At 37.1% G+C, this 22,579-nt stretch overlaps 3 protein-coding genes across 3 annotated transcripts in view; 1 reads left to right on the plus strand and 2 right to left on the minus strand.

The window, feature by feature from the left end:
* The window catches only part of LOC100893984 (protein starmaker), an 8,794-nt gene extending 1,531 nt beyond the window's left edge, over nucleotides 1-7,263 (minus strand). Inside the window, exons 1-6 of the mRNA XM_030993026.1 lie at nucleotides 7,159-7,263; nucleotides 4,320-4,932; nucleotides 2,726-2,947; nucleotides 2,177-2,263; nucleotides 1,420-1,606; nucleotides 661-800 (exon numbers count right to left, since the gene is read on the minus strand). Of these exons, the coding sequence (XP_030848886.1) occupies nucleotides 661-800; nucleotides 1,420-1,606; nucleotides 2,177-2,263; nucleotides 2,726-2,947; nucleotides 4,320-4,902 (1,219 nt within the window). The 5' untranslated portion in view covers nucleotides 4,903-4,932; nucleotides 7,159-7,263. The remainder of the gene's footprint in view (nucleotides 1-660; nucleotides 801-1,419; nucleotides 1,607-2,176; nucleotides 2,264-2,725; nucleotides 2,948-4,319; nucleotides 4,933-7,158) is intronic.
* LOC753629 (U11/U12 small nuclear ribonucleoprotein 35 kDa protein) lies at nucleotides 7,187-16,176 on the plus strand. The gene is made up of 6 exons (XM_030993755.1): nucleotides 7,187-7,675; nucleotides 10,463-10,614; nucleotides 11,263-11,358; nucleotides 13,047-13,260; nucleotides 14,294-14,644; nucleotides 16,154-16,176. Exons 2-6 carry the CDS (start codon nucleotides 10,507-10,509, stop codon nucleotides 16,174-16,176), a joined length of 792 nt encoding a protein of 263 aa, XP_030849615.1. The 5' UTR covers nucleotides 7,187-7,675; nucleotides 10,463-10,506.
* Nucleotides 16,177-16,474: 298 nt separating this feature from the next.
* The window catches only part of LOC585991 (DNA-binding protein RFX6), a 36,012-nt gene continuing 29,907 nt past the window's right edge, over nucleotides 16,475-22,579 (minus strand). The window contains exons 12-18 of the mRNA XM_030993027.1: nucleotides 22,084-22,225; nucleotides 21,651-21,745; nucleotides 21,035-21,152; nucleotides 20,223-20,345; nucleotides 18,699-19,373; nucleotides 17,722-18,030; nucleotides 16,475-17,163 (exon numbers count right to left, since the gene is read on the minus strand). Coding sequence (XP_030848887.1) covers nucleotides 16,913-17,163; nucleotides 17,722-18,030; nucleotides 18,699-19,373; nucleotides 20,223-20,345; nucleotides 21,035-21,152; nucleotides 21,651-21,745; nucleotides 22,084-22,225 — 1,713 coding nt within the window. The 3' untranslated portion in view covers nucleotides 16,475-16,912. The remainder of the gene's footprint in view (nucleotides 17,164-17,721; nucleotides 18,031-18,698; nucleotides 19,374-20,222; nucleotides 20,346-21,034; nucleotides 21,153-21,650; nucleotides 21,746-22,083; nucleotides 22,226-22,579) is intronic.

The raw sequence follows: 22,579 nt of genomic DNA on the forward strand, positions 1-22,579 counted from the left end.
CACAACAGAGAGAGAGAGAGAGAGAAAATTGGAAAGAGAGAGAGAGAGAGCAGGAGAGAGAAAAAGAGGGAAAGAGGAAAAGAGAGAGAAAGAGTGGGAGAGATTAATAGAAATATCAAGTTTTGCTATGACTACCGGTACTAGTACTACATGTATATGTACTACTACTAACAAAAAAATGATGACGATGAATATGACTTTAATACAGTAATCTATTATTTCTAACCATTAACAAAAATATCATGACAATGAGACTGGATACATATTTTATCGCAATACAAAAATTAGTCACACAAAAATGAGTGCATGAGATGGGAAACCATTCTCAACTGAATAGATTTCTTTGCCTTTATCAAATGACAAGAGATTGGATACATATCTTCTCACAATATACCAACTTGTAAATCAAAGATTAGCATATGAGACGGGATACCATTCTCACTAATAATTTTGCCTACATCGGCATAAATGATAATGAGAATGGATGTACATCTTCTCACAATATGATAACTAAATACACAGAAGTATCACATGAGATGAGATACCATTCTCACCTGAATAGAGATCTTTCCTACATTACAGTCAGATTGGATACACATCTTCTCACATATTAATACTGAATACATAGAAGTATCACAGGAGATGGGATACCATTCTCACCTGAATAGAGTTTCTTGCCCACATCTGCATAGATAACAGTGAAGAGATCCAATGATGCTATGGTAACGGGATGGTCCTCTCCGTAAACAGTTTGATACATCTTGGTCGCTTTCCCACAGTAGTCTAGAGCAAGCTGCAACCTAAAATAAAATAATAAAGAATATATAAACAACACCAACCTTGAGTCACATGTGCATGAGGGCAGCACAAGGTCTCAAACAATTCTCGCTATCGCCAATATATTAAAAATACCTGTATGTTATGTTCAAATGCATTCTCAGAAAGAAAGAATAGGATGAATAAAGATGAATAGAGTTGAATTAAAAGAAGAAGGAGAAAAGAGAAGGAAGAGATAGTAAAAACAAACTGTATTTTTCAAAAAATAAGAATATGAAAAAAGAACAGAACAGAAAAAAAGAACAGAAAAGGAATAAATTGGATAAAGAGAAAAGAAAGAGAAGAAGAGGAACAAGGAGGGGGAGAAGGAAGGGGAGGAGAAGGAGAAGAAAGAGAAGGAGAATAATAAAGAGGAGAAAAAGAAGAAGTAGAAAACGAATAAAAGGGAGAAGAAGACGAAAGAAAAATAAGGAATAGAAGAGAGAAAATGAAAGAGAAAGCAGGGGACAATGGAGAAGAATGATTTTTTTTTAAGAGAAAGGAAAAATATTTTAAGACAAAGAAAAGAGGAAGAAGAATAAAGAAGACGAATGAGAAGAGGAACAACAGAAAAAGACTTATGAATTCCAAAAATAAACTTACTTTCCCTCCTTGAGGCACAATCTAGCCAAGTTCTCCATCTCTTGACCTTTCTTAGCATCAGGTGAAAGGTCATCATCTAGTTCATCACTCTTATCATGGCTAGACTCCTCACCAGGCTCTCCATCGAGTTGTTCACCATGCTGTTCATCACCATCGCCTTTGCTTGGCTTCCTCTCAGCTTTAGAGCCTGCGAGGATTAAACAGAATGCAGAAACTGGTAATATCTATTTGGAAGGCATAGAAGTGAAGAAAAAAAGGGAGGGGAAGGATGTTCGTGGAAATAATCTTAAGACTAAACTATAGGAGATATAAAAACATTGATAGGCTGACAATAGAGAGAGAGAGAGAGAGAGAGAGAGCAAGAGAGAGGGGATATGAAAGAACGAGAGAGAGATTATCAGATAGATAGAGATATAGAGTGAGAGTGAGAGGGAGAGAGAGAGAGAGAGAAAGAGATTGTTGAAACTAGCAAGAAGGATGCACAGAAAATGTGTATTTTTAGGTATAAAAAAAAAAGAAGAAAAAAAAAGAACTTCAATGACATGTGAAAACAGAAAATTAATCTACCCATGCTTAAACATCAATGATTTCAAATATATGAGTATTCTTTACTCAGGCATGAATATTAATGTATTATAGTTCATGTATTATCATTTTTATTTTTATTAAATGTTATTCTGAGAGCATGAGGGGAGAAGGGGGGGGGAGTACAATTTCTAGCCTTTTAAACAGTCATTCTCTGTTTATCAGTACTTACCTATGTCTTTCTGTACACTAACTATATCAATCAGAGCAGTTTCATAATACATCTTCTCTGCTTGGATGAAATAAACAGCTTTCTCATCTGAAAAATCACCATTAAGGAAAAAAAAACAGTTATCATGGAGTGAAAAAAATGCTCCTGTCTACCAAGTGTATGTCTTGTGCTGCACAAAGATTCAATCAGTTAAATTTGGCCATTACAAGTAGTGGGTTCTTGATGTAGACAAATGATCATGTACCTGTTAGAGCTCATTTTATGTATATTTTACTAAAAGAAAGAAAAAAGTCAGTCAGTCACTCAATAGTGTCTGACAGTGAAGTCTAGCAAGTAAACGGGTTTCCTTGCATAATTTGAATATTAGGACTCTGCTAACGTTTAAATTTCACAGATAGGACAAACATGACATATTCATAATTCCTGCAAAGTTCTACAGAATTTGATGTTGGCTGCAAAAGGGTCAAAGTATCTTTTAAAAGACAAAAACAGAAGAATTGTTACCAAGTGCACAATTTATGAATAATCATTATTCTTATTAAAGGATACATTCCTTGTGCTCAAAATAGATATCAGCCACGGCATGAAGACACCTTGGTAGCTCCTCAAAGGTCGACCCCTCGGACAACCCTGTGATGGCTCCAAGATAACACGCGAGGGCTCCCTCCAAATGACCTTCCTCTTGTCGTCTCGACCCCTCACGGTAGAGATTTGACCTCTCAGGTCGTGAGAGGTAATGAAGTTCACGATCCAGCAGGGCTTGGATGTTATCTGGATGAATTATGGGGAAAGAAATTTGGTTTTGTTTGTATTTTCTGTATAACAATAATTCATACATACAAGAATACAGTTTACAAATATAATAGAAATCAAGAATAAAAACGGCTGGAATTCTCTATTCGGAGACATCATTAAAATGGCTCTGTTCTTTCTAGAGGTCCAGAATCATGATTGCAATAAATTAGTATCTCTTTGGAAATTGCAATAAAAAAATCTATAGCAAGACAAAAGTGACTACATGACATGCAAAGCAGCATCTTTGCTGGTTTTCTGAAGTTGAAGTTTAATACAAAGAGAGATTAAAAATAATTATATAATATTGGCTGCCCTTTAGTGGTATATCAGTTATATTTGCAAGCTGAATATAATATATCTGATATACCACAAAAGAAAGTCAATATCATTATTATTATACATTAAAAATTTGAGCTACGTGCAGTAAAATTTAGAGGATTGAAAAGATCAATTTATCAATCAATGGCAATATTCCAATCCAATAGTGTGTCGAGAAGTCTTAAAGCAAAACTTGGAAAGTCAAAATGAAATATGATTCAACTTTTGAATATAAATTGGTGTCTAAAGATAAAGTTGAAAAATGTGGGTTCCCAATTGAAGTCCACATTAAAGGAAGCTGTACACAAAGACCACCTGCCCATACATGTACAGACTACTTCTCTTGTCTCGATCCCTTGCACAGTCTTTCTGTACAGCTTTTACAGGATTACTTCAAATCAAGATTATCATCCTCTATTTTCTTCATTACAGACCGTGTTCATTGTTAAAGTCAACATAGGGTCTATATAGCAGCTGACTGACACAAATAGACAGTAATCTTTTTTAGGATTAACTGTATTAAAGGTATTACAAAGTTTTGGTATGAGGTCATGAATTTGGTTTAAATTAACATATTGGAAGCATATTCCTACAGTATTCATTGATCGTTGTCGCGGTTGAAATCGAGTCTAAAGTTATGAAATTATAAATAATAAACTCTTTATGTCGTATAGCTCCCTCTCAAGGTCAAGATATTAATTTAGCTACGAAACAATGTTTAATGACTAAAATTGACCTATTACCTATTCCCGTTTGGAAATTATGTATCACAATTACATATTCTGAGATTAAAATGGTCGCAGCTACCATTGTACGGCCATATAGCATCATTTGAAATTTATCTAAATTTACCGGGAGCACCGGTAAATTTGTATATTCAATTTTTCTCGAAAACAGAAGTGTTTTAGGGGCTAATATTTGTAGTGCTTATAATACATCCACAGGGGCATCCAAATATATCGAAATTGTAAATATTCACTATCCACCCAATTTTCAAATTTACCAAAACTTTGTATTACCTTTAACATACCATTTTTCTCTGACTGAATCTCTGTTTTAGTCGCTTCTGTGGTCTGCGATACATCATGATCTGATCCATCCGCTCCTGCTGTAGATCTTGTCACGTTACCAGCCCCAGCATCAGGGCTTCGATCTGTATCCCGCTCCCCATCATCAGGGGCAGCAAACAGTCCCTTCTCTCCATCTGGAGTTCCTTCTTTCTGGAGATGCCTTTCATCCTCATCTACTCCCTCGCTATCACGTTTTTCTCCAACTCTACCATCTGAGCTCTTCTTGCTTGCAATCTGGACGTCTTCCTTCTCACCCTCATTTACTCCCTCGTTATCCTGTTTCTCTCCAACTCTACCATCTGAACTCTCCTCCTTTTCAATCCCGTCATCGCCTACATGTACAGGAGTTTCAGGGTCTTTCTTCTCACCCTGTGCATCTAAAGCTGGTTGTGAGTCAAGAATTCCATCTTTTGTGTCTGGTTCTATACACGACCTTTGACCTCCTGTATCCCCACCAGGTCCTGGATTGCCTGGTTGTTGGGAGGATGTGCTGAGGGGGGTGTGGTCTGTATCATCTTTGGGGTTCACAGGCTCTGACATCATGGATTCTGTCAATGAGGACCAATCAAAAGACTGGAAAAGTGGAAAACAGTTATTAATCAAACATTGTACCTGTGTGAATCTGAAATGATGTGCAGGTTTATAAGAAATTTCTGAAGTAAAGAAATAAACGATGGGGCACTGTAGTACACTGTACAGTATGTCCCTACAATTTTGCATGAAATATCTTCAGGAAAGCCATCTAAATTTGTCACAAATTAGCGACGAACACACCAAATTCAGCGCTGCAATATTATAACACACATAGTCTAGTCTAGGCTAGATCTAGATCTAGAATCTAGACCTACTAAAATTTTTGTAATGTACGTAAAATTCCACTTCATCCACCAAATAGGTCTACCTACATGTAGCTGTGTATCGCCGATATCGCAAACAATAAAATCACAATCTATGTCTACGGCAAATAGCAATATGATTATGGTATTATATCCCTCATGTATAGTTGTTTGCATTGCGATTGTTAGAGCACGAAAAAGGTATAGATCTAGACAAGTACTATCTACCGATCTCAGGTCGAGATAGTACTTATTGTAAAGTAATTTTTTGCTGCTACCCCACTTGCCCACCCTTGCCCATTGAATACGCATAGCAAAGTAGGTTACGCGAAATGTCAAAGTCAATGTCAATGTCAAATGAGCGCGCATCGACTGTATGCATGTTGCGCTTTGTAAAATCTAGCTGAAGCTAAACTGTCTGCAGAATCAGTTCTTATTATTATGTAAAATTCACTTTAAATAGACCTTATTGCCGATGTGGGATATAAAACAAATATTAACCTCCTTTACTCGGGCAATGGATACAAACTATCATCGCCTCGGTGATCTCGGGGCTACTATCTTCCCGAGCCGCAAGGCGAGGGAAGATGGTAGCCCCGAGATCACCGAGGCGATGATAGGTTGCACCATTACCCTCGTAGTCGATTAATATTTGCTTACTAGCCTAGTAGGGTATTCTGCAATTAAGCCGAATTTTCGGTCTACAGCCTACACTACAGGTCAGGTACAGGTGCACCAGCGATAGCCGATACGGCCACGGCCGGGCGGCGAATTTTTTTTCCGTACTCGAGAGAGCAAAAATCCCATGTGCGCATGCGCGTGGACTTATGATTTCTCTGCTACTTCCCATACGAAATGTACATGTATTCGCATGTACTGTGCACGATTCGCGTTCAACGAGTAAACGATGGCATAGTAGTCTTCAAACACAGACTCTGATTTGCCAGTTTGACAAATCAATATGCGTATGTGTCGCGATGTGCTTATTCAAGTCTGTGTAGTTGTATGATTCAGACCCAGTAGTGCATATGGAAATACATTGCAACTTGTATAGAATGGTATAGTAGTCTGCAAGCACAGACGCTAATCTGACAGTTTGACAACATACTAGTAGTGTGCTGAGAAGTACTTTATTCAAGTCGCCAACTTGTATAGAATGGTATAGTAGTCTGCAAGCACAGACGCTAATCTGACAGTTTGACAACATACTAGTAGTGTGCTGAGAAGTACTTTATTCAAGTCTGCGTAGATGTATGATTCAGACCCTACTGGTGCGTGCGTTAGAAATGCATCTCAATGTGTAGCGTCTGTGCTTGCAGACTACTATGCCACTCTGCAAGTTGAGATGCCTTTCCAATACACGCACCAGTAGGGTCTGAATCATAAAACTACACATATTTGAATATAAAGCACTACTCAAGACACTATGTTGTCAAACTGTCCGATTAGCGTCTGTGCTTGCAGACTACTATACCATGCTATTCAATTTGGGATGCATTTCTGTAAGCACTAAAATGTCTGAATCATACAACTACTCAGACTTGAATACTAGTACTATTGCTACGCACGATATATGCGTAATTGTTTTGTCAAACTGGCAAATCAGAGTCTGTGTTTGAAGACTACTATGCCATCGTTTACTCGTAGAACGCGAATCGTGCACAGTACATGCGAATACATGTACATTTCGTATGGGAAGTAGCAGAGAAATCACAAGTCCACGCGCATGCGCACATGGGGTATTTGCCCTCTCGAGTACGGAAAAAAAATTCGCGGCCGGGCGAGCGGGGCGGGCGAAGGTGTCATAGATCTACTCGATACTCGTCATAGTCATGCATAGCGAGCGCGAGCACACCAATAATTATTTGCTCTTAATCGAGGTTTACATTGACTGTTTAGTAAAAGCCTTCAAATTTCGATTGAATTGCTACTTAATAAACTATACAATTTGTGCGATAATCACCTCGATTGTCTTCTCTTAACAGTCTAAAACAAAAGCTCGAACAGTCGAATCACAAATCCGCCTCGGCAAAATCCTTGTTTTGGCGTCCGTGGATGTGACCTTTGACCTGTTAAGGTTAAGGTGCTTTCCCTTCGTGCGTGGTGTCTAATCCGAATCTTTGACTTTCATAACAGTTCTTCTCCATCCTGTTGTTCTCCAACGTTTATCATAACCTTATAATTATACTTTTAGATGTATGGATGATGGTGTTTTACACGTCTTACGTACTCGAATAAGGGTCTTCATGGTCTTGGAGATGAAGGCAGTTTACTTGAGCTACATGTAGCATGTAGCCTGTCGCGCTACACTCTCCGAGAGTTTGAGCGGATTGGAGGAAGGAAAGACGCCTATTCTGCTGGCGTACCAACACTAGCGCTAGCCCCTGCCTCTTTGCTCTGCAGGTCAATCAGCTCGATCAGTCGGTGGCTGTTGCAGTTGCAGTTGGCGCCACACACAGATAAACTTCATCATAAAGCAAGTATACTGTAGTTGTCACAAAACAATTGTTCACTTCTTTCGTTTTTTGTTGTTGGTGGGAGTTATAGTTATTAATTTTGTTGTGCTTCGTTTTGTGTAATTTTGTTTTCTTTTGTCTAGAATATTTTTTGTTTGTGTTTTTGTTTCCAAACGATAAAAACAGTGAGAACCTAGTCTGATATCATAAACAATCATGCCTGTAAACAATTATTACAACAATAAAGTGTTGAGAAATTCATAGGAACTTAATATTCCTCATATCATGATATGAATAGAAACATGATCAAGCTTTTTTTCCAAAAAAAGTATAAAAACGTCACTAAGTTTCAAATTTACTCACAATAAAACAAAATCATGAGATTTACTTTATTTACTTTTTGATTATTTATTCATATGATGTTGTTTTTGGGGGGCGGGCGGGTTTGGGTTGCTTTCGCAAAGCAATGTAAAATATATAAAATTTAGCTTAAATAAGTTTTATGTAAAAATAAAACATCAGATCAGGTCCAGATGCTGACAATCCAAAGAGCCTGACAAGTTATTTTTAAGGTTTAAGTTTTGGTAACAGGTCATGAATTTGGTTCAAATGAACATATTAGAAGCCTATGCGATTTTACAATATTCAATTTCAATGATCGTTTGTCTAAAGTCTAAAGTGATGAAATTGTAAATAATAATTTGTTTATGTTGTATACATGATGTGTAGCTCCCTCTCAAGACTGATATTTCTTTAGATCTTAAACAACTTTTCTTGACTACATTGACCGATTTGCTATTCCCATTTGAAAATTATATCAGAACTGCATATTGTGAGATGTTCCTGGTCGCAGCTACCATGGAATGGCTTTAGGCGCTAATTAAAATATTTGAAATTTACCTGGAGCGCCAGTAAATTTTGATTATTAAAGATAAACTTTAGTACTGGTAATGCGATTGCATTGTGAAAGAAAAGGTGTGGAAAGGATCAGAAACAGTTGATCATGTAGCATATATAAGCATTGGTGTGCACTGCAAGGTTCTGGAGTCATCAAAATCATAATAAATTTGACCGAGTATTGGTAAAGTAACAAGTACATACACAGAAAGCTATGTATGGGACAACACGCATGGTGTCGGGGTTGGTACTACCTTGATTCCTAGTCTTTCTATGCTCATTACTCAGCCAGTATACATTTTCTTCCAAAATTGTTTGGCACATGTCATTTATTTGTAATCTTGAACATTCAGTGTAGGTTTCGTTTGATTCTGTGAGAAATAATTTTCTTTTTTTTACCAGTACTCAACCTTCTCTTTAACTCTGCTCAAAAGCAGAAGTGTTTTAGGGGCTAAATTTTCTAGTTCTTATAATACATCCACAGGGGCATCTACATACATGTACATATCAAATTTTAAAGAATTACTATATATCCATCAAATTTTCAAAATTTCCCAAAACTTTGCATACATTAGTCTGTTTAAATCTGTTACCCCTACAGTACTAGTGGTAGATAGAATAGGAGTCATGCTAAAATCATATATTTTGAACATTTTGAAAGTCTCAATCATATCACCAGTGAAGGAAATTTCAGTCTGCATACATGTACAATATGTGTTTGTCTCTTCATAACCAAGTCCTTTCAATGAACGAACACAAATTAGTTACAATTTATGTGTATTTGATCAATGCATCTGTACATGTAATGTAAGGTATATCTTACCATCCTCTCTTACGAAGTTATGGAAGCCTAAAGTTAAATATCATACATGTAGCTATGTGGCCATTCAAGACAGGTATCGGGCCATTCCATGGTAACTCGCGTTACACTTAATGGGTACATTGACACGATAATGTGCCTATATCTTTAGAACTGCTAGGATCTACAAGATACTTTTTTCAAACATGGACAGGGTAGATATAGAACAACTAAATGAAACAAAAAAGAAAATTGAAGAACAAACATTTTTAGATTCTTGGATTATTGAATTTCGGTAACTCGCGTTACAAAAAAAGGACATGGTCAATTCTACGAGACCCTCTTTTCTCCTCCCACATAGACAATCTTGACAAAATCTTTCCTATTTTAATTTGATAGTAGGTTGTGACTTACTAGTATAAGATCACAATATTAAAGATAAGAAACAGTGGACTAGTAAAATGCAGGAAGCAAATATGTCGGTAACTCACGTTACGGTAACTCGCGTTACATTTTGTCCGGAGGCCATTTTCACCCCTTTGTAATAGATTAAATATCACAGGACCCCTTAGAATATGGAAATATATTCATCTTTTTCCATTTAGCGAAATTTTCAGGAAAAAAAATTACAAGAATCCTGTGTAATCTGCAATAAATTGTTTTTTTTTCAGCTACAGTCCCACATGTACGTTTTTGATGATAGTTTGAGATCTTAGGAAATCAACAAAAATGAAAAAAAAATTGTATTGAATTTGAAAGGCCCTAATGTTTTATGAACATCCATGGCATAAGGTTAGTGATAAATCAAAGAATTAACATAAGAGGTACATTTCTTTTTTTAATGTCATGTCCTTCTTCTCATGGAATGGCCCTAATTTGTTGCACTTGTTGCACTTTGTCACTCAATTGATCTTATCAGAAAAGCATGTATTACATCTCTTTTAACAAAAGAAATGAATACATTATTTATAAAAGCAACAACAGAGAAATTGCTATAAATTTGTTTACCGGTACTGTTAATGTATGTTGGTACTATACACAAGGCCGTCATACATTTCCTATTTAAAAAAAGTTAATTCCTGTCATTATCCAATTTTTATTTTAAAATCTTGTAGGAGTTTCCTCCAGTCTCTAGACATTTGATGAGTCATCAGTCAGCATGGAGTCTTGGCATCCCATAGCTCGTGTGTATCACCCACTAACAGCAGGTTCTATAGATGGGACTGATACCAGACCACATGACAGGGCTGTAGAGAGAGCAATCAAGGTAAATCTTCTATTCATGTCTGTTGTAGTAACTGCGTAAAAGCATTGGTTATTGCGCTTTGTGCTTTATAGAGACGTCTTTATATAAAATTGTGAAAGGATATATAGGGACAGGTTTAAGATCTGATAATGGAACATTTATATCTTCTTCTTTTTTTCTTAAACCTAAAATATATGCCACTCTGCACTGTGTGAAATGGGAATGTTTATAGGTTATGCTCATCTGTGACGCCAGATTGGAGACTCTTTCCTTCTGGTAGGGCTTCTGAGTGATTTCTTAGATTCCACTTTTTGTGCATAATAATTTAGTTTCAACATCATACCTCAAACAAAAGAAGGAGAAGTGTTTGAAAGTTAGTGAGAGCTGGGGAGAGCTGGACAGAGATAAAGAAAGAGCTAGAGAAAAATAGAGAGAGAGGGGGTCAGAGAGGAGGAAGAAGAGAGTGGGGAAAAGAATGATAATTGTTAATAAAATGTAAACAAAGAAAGAGAAAAAGTAAAATTGAGATGTGAAAGGATTAGAATAAGATCTGGAGGATTTCATGCATGTTGTAGTGCAACATTAGGAAGCTATCTTGATAACAAATATTCAAAAGAGCATATTCTGATATTAGGTTACATTTTGCATTTCATACATTTCTCATTTCAGGCCAGTTATGTACCGCCCTCTGTAGACAATGACCCGCACTTGACCCTCTTTGTGGCTAGGCTCAACCCTGAGACGACAGAGAAGACCCTACGCAAGGTAAATGCTACCCCCTTTGCGGACTACAAAAATCATGTAACTGGGCGGGGCTTATCGTGAGTGTGCACTGATGATTGGTAGCCTGCTATCATGTCACCTCTTCAAAAATTTGTCTCTATATTTTTATTTTTGTTAAGTCTGTTCACTCTTTTTGCTTCAACTGAATCCTATGATCTTTTATACAAATTCCTTTGTTTTGTACATTTTCTATAGGCTTACAGACTAAAGGTCATACAGGGGTCACCAATTTACTGCAAACAAACTTACTGTAATAATCATAATAACAACAATACCGGTAATAGTGGGTTCTTGTATAGTGCTCATGCCTGTCAGACTTGACACTCGATCCTGGGGGGTGTTTCACAAAGATCCTAAGTAGAACTTAACTCTAAGTTTGACTTAAACATTATGGAAAGCCATTAGCATCCTTGAAAATATTTGTAAAAGTTATTTTAAAAGTCATAAAATGTTGATTCAAATCATTCATATTTTCTATTAGGATGGGAGATTTCATATTCTTGATGTGGAATTTATAAAAAAGTCTAAAATACTTCAATTTTTGCTTTTTATTTGTTTATATTTTAAGGCTACTAATGGCTCTCCATAATGTTTGGGTCCAACTTAGAGATAAGTTCAACTTAGGATCTTTGTGAAACACTCCCCAGGAGCTCCATAATTATTACCCCAGCTTTAACATGGCTGTCATATGGTACTCTAGCACCTCGAGGAATTCATTCCTGCCCATTAACCTCACCTTGGTTGAGTGAGTCTATCGTAGATTAATGTCTTGCTAAAGGACAAATAAAGACCATGGTGAGTCAATGTTTAAAGGTTCATAGTAGTCGGTGCTCATGGGAAATCTAAAACCATTTAGGTGGTTACCTAACACAAAGTGTGATCAATCACCAAGGGTGGACTTCAATAATTTTTCTTCTTCGCTATAAGTACATGCCACTACCGGGTGTATTTTCGTACTGATGTAGGTGATGTGCAGGTGTATATGCAGTGTCTCAACAAAGGGCTACAAAGAACTGTGTGCAGCTAAAAAGACATCTGTAGCTTTAACGGAGGTCTTGCATAAAGAACTGGCCTCGAACCATACCGCCATAAGGGATTTTTCATCATCATAAATTACCCTCACCCTTGAGATATGAAGGCAAGCTCGGGTATTTACTAGTGGGACATTGGGTTTTTCGCTGCCTGAGGGGCCTGTACACACATTAATTGGTCATTAAACCAAATCTTGGCCCTGTTTGATGAAACTTGTTAATAATAACAAGTTACAATAACTTTTATAAGCTACTGAAATCGTGGTATTTGATTGTCTGAGAGCAAATTTGTCATAGAATTTTTAGCACTTGTAATTGAAAACAAGTTTTGATGAAAAAGGACCCTAGTGTTTACAAATTATGATGCAAATCATATAATACACATGGACAGTAACTACTGTGTGGCTTTAAAGCGGGATGGCACTACTTGTAGCTACTTGCCCCCTCTGTATAGCAAACATTGCCTAAGCGGTACCTGTTGATCCCCCATGATCCCCTTTTTCTTATGTTAATTGAGAGCTAATTTGATGAGGAAACCACCTGCCAGTGACCATGCATGGAGTTCTAATCCCTCCTGGCCAAACTAGTGCAGATAGGCTTTAATTCAGATATCCTGTTTATTATTTATCTTGATTGCAGACATTTTCAAAGTACGGCGACATCAAGCAAGTGAATCTCATCCGTGACGTCGTGACAGGCTTCTCCAAGCAGTACGCGTTCATTGAGTTTGAAGAGGAACGATCAGCAAGACGTGCGAGGGCAGAGGCAGATCAGAGCGTGATCGAGGAACACATCGTCTTTGTGGACTGGGAGTGTGAACACACGTTGGATGGTTGGATCCCCAGGAGGCTGGGTAGGTAGCGTGAACAAACTGTTATTCCAGAAACTTCATTTAAAGCTAAACTTTAGTACTGGTAATGCGATTGTATTGTGAAAGAAATGGTGTGGAAAGGATCAGAAACAGTTGATCATGCAGCATGTAAGTATTGGTGTGCACTGCAAGGTTCTGGAGTCATCAAAATCATAATAAATTTGACCTAGTCTTGCACTCACATAGAAAGCTATATATGGGACAACACACATGGTGTCAGGGCTAGTACTACCTTGATTTCCTTGTCTTTCTATGCTCATTACTCAGCCAGTATACATTTTCTTCCAAAATTGTATGGCACATGTCATTTATTTGTAATCTTGAACATTCAGTGTAAGTTTCGTTTGATTCTGTGAGAATTATTTTTTTTTTTTTACCAGTACTGGAGTTTATCTTTAAGTGAAACGTTTGTGATACATGTACGTGTTGTATGTCCTCTGTATTATCCACAGCGATTTTTTATGTCAGTGTTGTGTCTTGTGAAAAAACTGTAACTCCAGGAACTAAATTGATGTGAAACTTTGCAATGTGTGATATAAATATACCTGTGTGCCCTATTTATCCACAGTTGGTGTTGTGGCAGTTGTGTCTTTCATTATTTTCTAATTAATTGGTGCGTTAAAATTTCGCAATTCATAACCACTCACAAAAATCACTACTTATCTGTTCATTGATGAACGTTTGTGATTTTACAATATAATGTATATGCATTAAGCAATCTCTCTTTCTTTCTCTCTCTCTCTCCGTTTCTATGTTTTTCTATGTTTTTCTAACTCTCTGTCTGTCTCTCTCTCTCTTTGTATTTATCTCTCTCTCTCTCTCTCTATGTTCCTCTATCCCTCTTGTTATTTCTCTCTCTCTCTCCCTCTTTATCTCTCTTTCTCTGTGTCTCCTTCTCTGTCTCTTTCTGTATCTCGCTCTCTCTTTGGCTATATCTCTCTCCCCTCCCCCTCTCTCTTTCTCTCTCTCTCTCTCTCTCTCTCTCTCTCTTTCTATCTCCTTTCTATGTTTGCAGGTGGTGGCTTGGGAGGCAAGAAGGAATCCGGTCAGCTGAGATTCGGTGGCAGGGACCGTCCATTCAGGAAACCTATCGTAGTACAGGCAATTAGAGATAGAGGGATAGAAAGAGACAGAGATGGAGGGATAGAACGAGACAGAGATGGAGGGATAGACAGAAGCAGAGATAGAGGGGTGGACCGAGACAGAGATAGCGGAATTAGAGATAAAGATAGAGAAATAGAACGAGACAGAGGTAGGGAGAATAGAGATAGAGACAGGGAGAATAGAGACAGAGATAGAGGGATAGAAAGGGACAGAGATAGAGGGATAGACAGAGACAGAGATAGAGAAATAGAACGAGATAGAGGTAGGGAGAATAGAGATAGAGAGGATACAAATAGAGATAGAGGGATAGGCAAAGAAAAAGATACAGACACAGAAGATGGGGAAATAAAAGATAGATATAGAGAGTACAGCACGGATGGAGATAGAAGAACGGGTAGATATAGAGACAGAGAAAGAGACAATAGGGGAAGGGATAGAGGGAAGGAAGAAGGTAGGGAAAGATTAGGAGATCGGTATAGAGAAAAAGATAGAGATAGATACAGGGAGAGGGAGAGGGAGAGATATAAAGACAGTGATAGGGATAGAGACAGAAATTGGGATAGGAGGAAAGAGAGGGATAGAGAAAGGGAAGGAGAGAGGAAAGAAAGAAAGGGAAGCTATACGGAAAGAGAAGATGAGGAGGGAATAGATGAAGAAGTGTATGACGGGAGAGAAGTGGAACAATATATTGCAGATGTAAAAAGAGAACTATGTAGTTCAAGATGGGATAACTAGGTTTGTGATGTGGAGTAGAGGTAAAGCATTGGGTTGGTTAAAATAGAAAGCATTCCTAAGGGCTCATTGAGATACAACTTGGTAAACCACCGCAGAGAAAACCCTGCCAAAGTTCTTTTACGTTTAAATGTATGGCAACTGCCCACATTAAAGGTCCTATCACTATGAAAATAACGGACAAAGAAAGCGGACAAAATATACAGTTCCTCAGGTAGACAAAGGAACATCCCTTCACTACTATTATGTAAAAAGGTGAATATGCATGTACACCTGTTCTACACATTTTTACATAATAGCAGTGAAGGGATGTTCCTTTGTTTACATGAGGAACTGTATATTTTGTCCGCTTTCTTTTTCAGTCATATTCATAGTGTATGCGTATTCACATAGCATTGTGTTACAGAAAGGTGCAGCGTCTACCACCTCATATCTATAGGAGGCTTTAGATGGTTAATCTATTTCCAAAAGAGGGTCCTTTGTAATGCCTGAATGAAACAAGATATTATGTGTATTGTGTAATGTTTGAGTTATCCATCACAGATACATAATTTTTATTGTAATTTTATAATTGTTATTGTGAACATTTCACAAATAAAATTGTCTTTGGACTTGGACAAATGGTGTGAGCTCAAAACCCACATTTGAAACCGGTTCTGGTTCAGAGCTACAGCGCTAGCATCATAGTCTGAGCTATAAATAGTATGGTACACTCATAATAGACAAATTAGTCAGACACATATGTTGGCAGCATAGTTATTTATTGATTAACAAAATGCCCAGCATTGTATCAAATATTTGATAGATTTATTTATAATTGTCCTTTCTTTTCTGGCACGAAATTATGATTCATTTTACAGGTTACTTAATACAATTATCAAGAAAGTCATCTTTCAATAAATTAACTTCCAATAATGAACGATGAAAGAGCATAAAGTGATTTTTATTTTATAAGATTGATACATATGTCTGTTTTTTGTTTAATAAAACACAAGTATGGTATTAACCGCTTTTGTACCTTGTGTTATTTATTTATCAGTCAATGATTTTAACAACAACTAAAAAAAAGATAAAATGATTTTTAAGTTACATTACATTGCATAGCACACATCCATTGTTTTGTTAAGTCTTGAAAGCTAGGAGGGACCTGATCATTACACATTTATTTACATTGGAATACATACAGTACATGTTGTTACAGGTAATAGCGTGAGTCCAACATTTTACACACAAATTTAATTTCATATATTTACTCAAAGAACAAAAGGAGTAGTTTAATCTTAAATTGAGGGACATCATATATCATGAAATGTCTTTCATTTAATTTGAAATATATATCATTTATATGTACAGAAGACATCAACTTTGAAAGACTAGCTATAACAAGATCACACACCACACAAAACTATTAACTACAAGGTGTTTGTATTTTACAAGAAGTTGGAATAAATGGGTAACGGTTTTATTATCATGACCAGCATGAAAATATTAATATGGAGTAATGACTACAAAACTACAACAATATTCTAAATGTATTCATAGTTCAAACACTATTTAGGCAAGGATATTTCATTAAATATTGATGTCTATTCATCACATCCGTGAAAGCATGTAATGTCCTTTTTTTGGTTTTCGTACACCTGCATTTACAAGAACTATCACAAAGTATTCAGTTTTGTTTTCAACAAACTTCTTTTCATGCCTCTGCATTTTACTTCTAAGCAACCTTTAAACCAGGATGCTGTTTTCTGCTTCTCTCTCGCTCTTTCTCTCCCCTCCCCCTCTCTCTTTATCTCTCTCAAATGCTAAACACTGTATTAATAGAAGGTAAAGGTGGTCCATGTGCATTTTCACTGAGGGAGGTAGAAGCTCCTAATGCAGAAACGGTACTGTTATCCAAGTGCTCCCTCTGTGACAATCCATGCGTCGCTCCCCCATTCTCTGGATGGTAGATCCCAGGCTGTCCATAGGAATCTGAAGTCACACTTGAGCCATTTTGACTTGGGACTAGTCCATTGTTGCCCATAGGGTAGTCCTGATGGGTTGTTTCTATTCAGGGAACAAACAACATAATATACAAATTATAAAGAATATATCTTTGGACAAACAGTTTACATGTATCGTTGTTATTTTAAAAACAAAATATGCCAATTCCAGAAAACTTTAATTGAGCATTCCATTCTTATCTAGACTGTCTAGACAAAATTCCTAATTACTGATATTAAGCACTTTTTTGTTATAATGATTCCTTCTCGCTATATAATTATGAGATATGAAATATGAGATGATAGACCAATTTACTAACATATTCAATTATTGTATGGATGTTTCTTTCCTGGGGACCTAGTTACGAGCTAATTCCATTAATCTGTTCTCAAAGAATACAATACAATACCCCGAGTCCAGTCTACATATATTTCTTTTTGCTATGTCGGGCAAGCATAGGACAAGCTTGCGAGTTGTGAAGTAGAACCTCTATTTAAAAAGTATGCATAAGATTTGGATATGTTAGTAAACCGGTTTATTGATTGCATATGTCTCTGGAGAAGCAAAACCTAAAAGAAATAATGATGGCCACAGACTGAGAGGGCGCTGTTCATGGTTTACCTTGGAATGCCGAAGGGTTGATGAAGTTGTTCTGATGCTGATGTCCAGGGTTCTTTCCCTGCTCTCCACACGCCGCTTCCAGCATACGCAACGTGTCCGCTTCGTCGCTGAAGTGCTCGTGCGGATGACGGCCGCCATTTTGGCTGGCGTACTCGAAGGGTCGCATGTCCTGTGCGTAGCTGTCTGAATTAGGGTTCGTCTGATGTTCCAGACGGGTGCGATTGGCAAATGAGTTACTGGTGATGACTGAGACCCTTTCCGCTGCGACTGGTTTGTTTTGACTTGCTGTCTGATTCGGGTGGTAATAAGCTAAATGGTGGGAAATGAGAGAAGAACAAGTAAACTTAAATTAATTCTGCTTGATACTTTTATCAGTTAATTCATATTCTATAATATTATTTAAAACTTGCATTCATCTGTTACCAATTACATGTTCTTTTCATGTCGATGCACTTATAGTTGTCTTGTAAAAGTTGTTCAACATCTACAGTAGACAGCAAATGGCGTTAACGAATGATGTGTTTAACTACAATTACTTACATGTTGTATCGGAGTTTTTTTTTTATATATATATATATATACTAGGAGGATCATTTATATTCAAGCGTGTCCTATATTTGCTTTTCTTTAAAGACCGTCAATACTACTGGGCCAGAAGGGATTAGACCACACAACGAGGTCACTGACATGTGGCTATCTCATTAACTCAGCTCTCAACTAAAATAAGAAAAAGAGGATCACGGGGGACCAACAGGCACCGATTGGGGAAGTTTTCTATATAGAGGGAGCAAGTAGTTACAAGTAGGACAGTGGGGCTTTAAGTCAGATAGGTAGTTTCGATTTTCAAGAGCTATATGTGAAGAAACGTAATTGGTGGTTGTCCGATTTCCTCTTTTTTGTATAGAAGCAAGAGACTGCAAGAATACTACTGTGCGTCTACAGATCTTAGCGGAAATAGAGGTGCGGACGATTTATACCTTGGTTGTAGCTATTGGAGTAGGGGTAGGCGGAACCCGCTGCATCCTGCCTTTCCCCGCCCATTGCACAATTGCCATAGTAACGATCATCTCGGTGTGAGTAGGAATCTGTGTAGGCCACGCCCCCTGCATCTGCAGAATCGTGAGGGCGTGGGTAATAGGGTGACGTATTGTAGCCCTGAGGAAATACAGTTGGATGGTGGTAGTAGTTAGATGCTGGGTATGGGGCCATGTAGTTTTGGGTCCTCGCAGAAGAGAGATAGGGCTCCTGCCCCTGAATGTGATTAACATAGGGGAAACCAGCTTGCGGAGATGTGGACGGCATGAAAGGTTGGTTGTGGGAGGGGCCAGCATGAGGCGCCAGCGGTAGAGGCGTTTGGTTGATGACAGAGTTGCGCATGACGATAGGCGAGATGGGAGGAGTCAACATTGGGTTGGTACGTGACCCGAGGGAATGATGATGGGGTGTGGTTCCATAAGGCATGAGGTAGTCTCTTTCTCCAGGCGCTAGGGAGCTCATATGTCCGGGATAAAGCGTGTTGCGGTTATGGTCGATCACTTCTTCCCGTTTGCACTGTGACTGGTCCGCAAGGCCAGCTTGCTGTCTCTGTACTCCGTTGCGGTTAGCAAGGAAACAAGACCCAGCAGGATTGGATAGCGGTCTCTGAGTGTTACCTGTCGTAAGAAAGATAACCATAATATATCATTAATAAGACATTAACTGCCATGACTGTGTTCAGAAAAAAAACATCAGCTAATTGAACAAACTTAGAGAAGATGTTTGACTTAAACTGTTCACAATGCATACAACTTCATTAACAGTGTTAGAGATTGAAACAAAAAAGGACATTACATAAAAACGTTATATAGATACACGATATAGCATGTAGCCTACTCTCGATACTTGTGTGGAATGGGGTTGCCTAATGGTGAACAAAGGGCTCTCAGCCAATCAAATGCATCGATTTCTGTAGCTTTTAACACTCATCGCATCGTGTTACAAGTTCTATGAAACATGGCCCAGAACTTCAAGAGTGAAAAGATGCTGGAGCTTCCTTGTCTAACCGATTTATACTTTGTATGCCGTTTTTTGTATGTTATTCCATCCATCACCTTGAAGCAGCACTTAACTGGAAGAAGATCATTTCCATTATCCTTTCAATATACTACTGTTATTGTGTGCTTTGTATTGGAAATGTGCACCTTTGATTTTTTTTTTCGTTACTCTATTAGACATGTCTTTGTGTTTTATTTGTGTATGTTCTTAATCAGGACCATAAATGAAAACAGCTTTGCTGATGATGCTTTCATCTTATATAAATTATGTTGCGATAGATAAACTAATTAATTAAAAAGAGAGTGAAACAGAGAAAATATGATGTAGGGGGACAAAGTCGATGGATTATATTACTGGTACACAGAACGATATAAAAGTGAACATAAAACTTAGAGAACGAATAGGAATTCGAAAAAGAATGCAACAACGCTTGAGAGGAGGATGTGTACATATAAAGTTGAACATACCTGAGGCCTTCATGTGTTTCTCCAGGCGATTTTGAAGGTCGTTGTCCTTTTCTGTGTTGAATTGGCTTTCCACAGCCAGGAGAATGTACTCATCAAGCAGCATCCGAATCAGATGGAAGGACGCTATGACAAGACAAATAACGAAGATCGTGTGATAATTATTATACTTATAACAATAATGATAATGATTATAACGATAAATATGATGATAATGACAATAAGACATACTTTATACTTATAGTAATAATAATAAACATAAAACAATAATTTTAACAAAAATAATGATAATATTAGCAACATTATTTTATTTAATTCAAATAATTGTAACAATAATAATATATATCAATAATAATATTAGTGTATTCATCAAGCAGTATTCGAATTAGATGGAAGGAGGCTATGGCAAGACAAATCATATTGAAATAGAGGGCAACATCAACGATCTTGTAATAATAATTATACTTACAACAATAATGCTATAATAATAACGATAACTATTATGATAATAATACCGATAATAATACTTATAGTAATGATAATACTTTACACACAAAAATCTTAACGATAATAAAACAATGAAAAAACACATTGAAATGTTTACTCCCAATAATCATAAGAATCATAATAATGATAACAGTATTACTACTAGTAATAATGATATCAACAATAATGATGATAATACTAATAATGTAAATTGATAGTAATGTTAATAATATAGAGGGTTCGGGAGCAGAGGTTTCGGGGAGAAATAAGGAAATTTGAAATTAAGAATATTTTAAACATTCAGGCCAAAGGGCCATGTATAAGCTTACCAAAGCTCTGTGCATTATTAATTGTTAGTGAATGCATGACACGAGCTCCAAAGAAAGACCATTTCAGCAAGAAATCCTGAGCTCGCTTCTTGAAGGAACGCCCGTTCTGCTTACTCGGCTGTTACATGAAAGAAAAACAGAAAGAAATAGCCCAATAACTCGATTTAAAACTGGAAAAATTTATGTAATAATAACATCATAATAATGTTGGCTATTTTTATAACACAAATATCCACCATGCAAGATGTCCACCGCGTTCAGGTTCAGAGTGGCAAATTGGCGAAATGACATTAAGTGCGGCTGCGGGACTCGAATTGTAAACTACTTGATCGAAAGTCCAAAAATATATCCACTAGACCACGACACCTCTACATGATCTAATCTTTTCAACATAAAACATCACACGACTTTGATGAAATATTCTTTGGAATGTATTTTTCATAATTCTTATATTAAGTTTGGTGGTCTTAAATGAATAAATAAACAAGCACCATGTTCACAAGTATTCCAAGTAAACACTACAATGTTTGCTATATTAAAAAGATGTTTTTTTTTTTTTTCATTGAGGTTATTTTTATGAGAATGGTATGAAATTGATTGACCTTTGACATCATACCTTGATGACCTTTGACTCGACGACCTGGTCAAGCCATTCAGTAAAAGCCTCCACCGTGGCTTGTTTCTTCAGAAGTTCCTTAAAGTCATTCAGAACTACAACAAAAGAAAGACAGAGAATATAAATATACATATTTCAAAATTATTAGAGTAATCCGACTATAATTCTACTACTAATGATGATAATGACAATAATTATATAAGTACAAATTATTGTAACAATATTAATGATTATAACATAGTACTATGCCTTTCTTCGTTCTTGTATAATATCGCATATTAGTAATGTTGTGATAATAACGTATATATGCGGTTGCAAACCAAGGCTGTAGCGCCCAGATCACTCATGGAATCATTTCTGCCCTAGCTGTACCAACTTATACACCTTGGTCAAGTGTGGCAAATATCTAAACAAGGCTTTATGTGAATCTTACATTCAGTGTTCAGTTCCGAGTCAGTTTCATCTTGACTAACAGACAGCATTGCATGAGATCCAATAGAGCACAGATCAACCTTCTCAAGGTCTTCAATCATCTGGTCAACGAGCTGCTGGTCGAACAGAACAGGACGAGCCGTCTGGAGAAGGAAACAAATATTTCTTGAGTACTTCGAATATAATAATAATAATAATAATAATACAGCATTTGTATGCGCCTTCGATCTCGTAAACTATTGCGAGGCGCAGAAGGATAGAATTAAAATGAGTTACATAGAGAAATGAGAAGGAAAAAAAGGAAAAATGCATAGATGTACATTCAACATATAATTAACTAAAATGACATGCGAACATATATGACTTTAGATTCTTTTTAGATGTTTCTAGGGATTCTAGTGATCGGATCCTCAGTGGAAGAGGTTCCATGACACATGCTCCGCCGACGATTGCTCCGCCGACATTTACTCCGCAAAACGCGACAATTGCTCCGCGAC

Source organism: Strongylocentrotus purpuratus, unplaced genomic scaffold, assembly GCF_000002235.5.
Source record: "Strongylocentrotus purpuratus isolate Spur 01 unplaced genomic scaffold, Spur_5.0 spur5_scaffold_20, whole genome shotgun sequence".
NCBI lineage: Eukaryota > Metazoa > Echinodermata > Echinoidea > Camarodonta > Strongylocentrotidae > Strongylocentrotus > Strongylocentrotus purpuratus.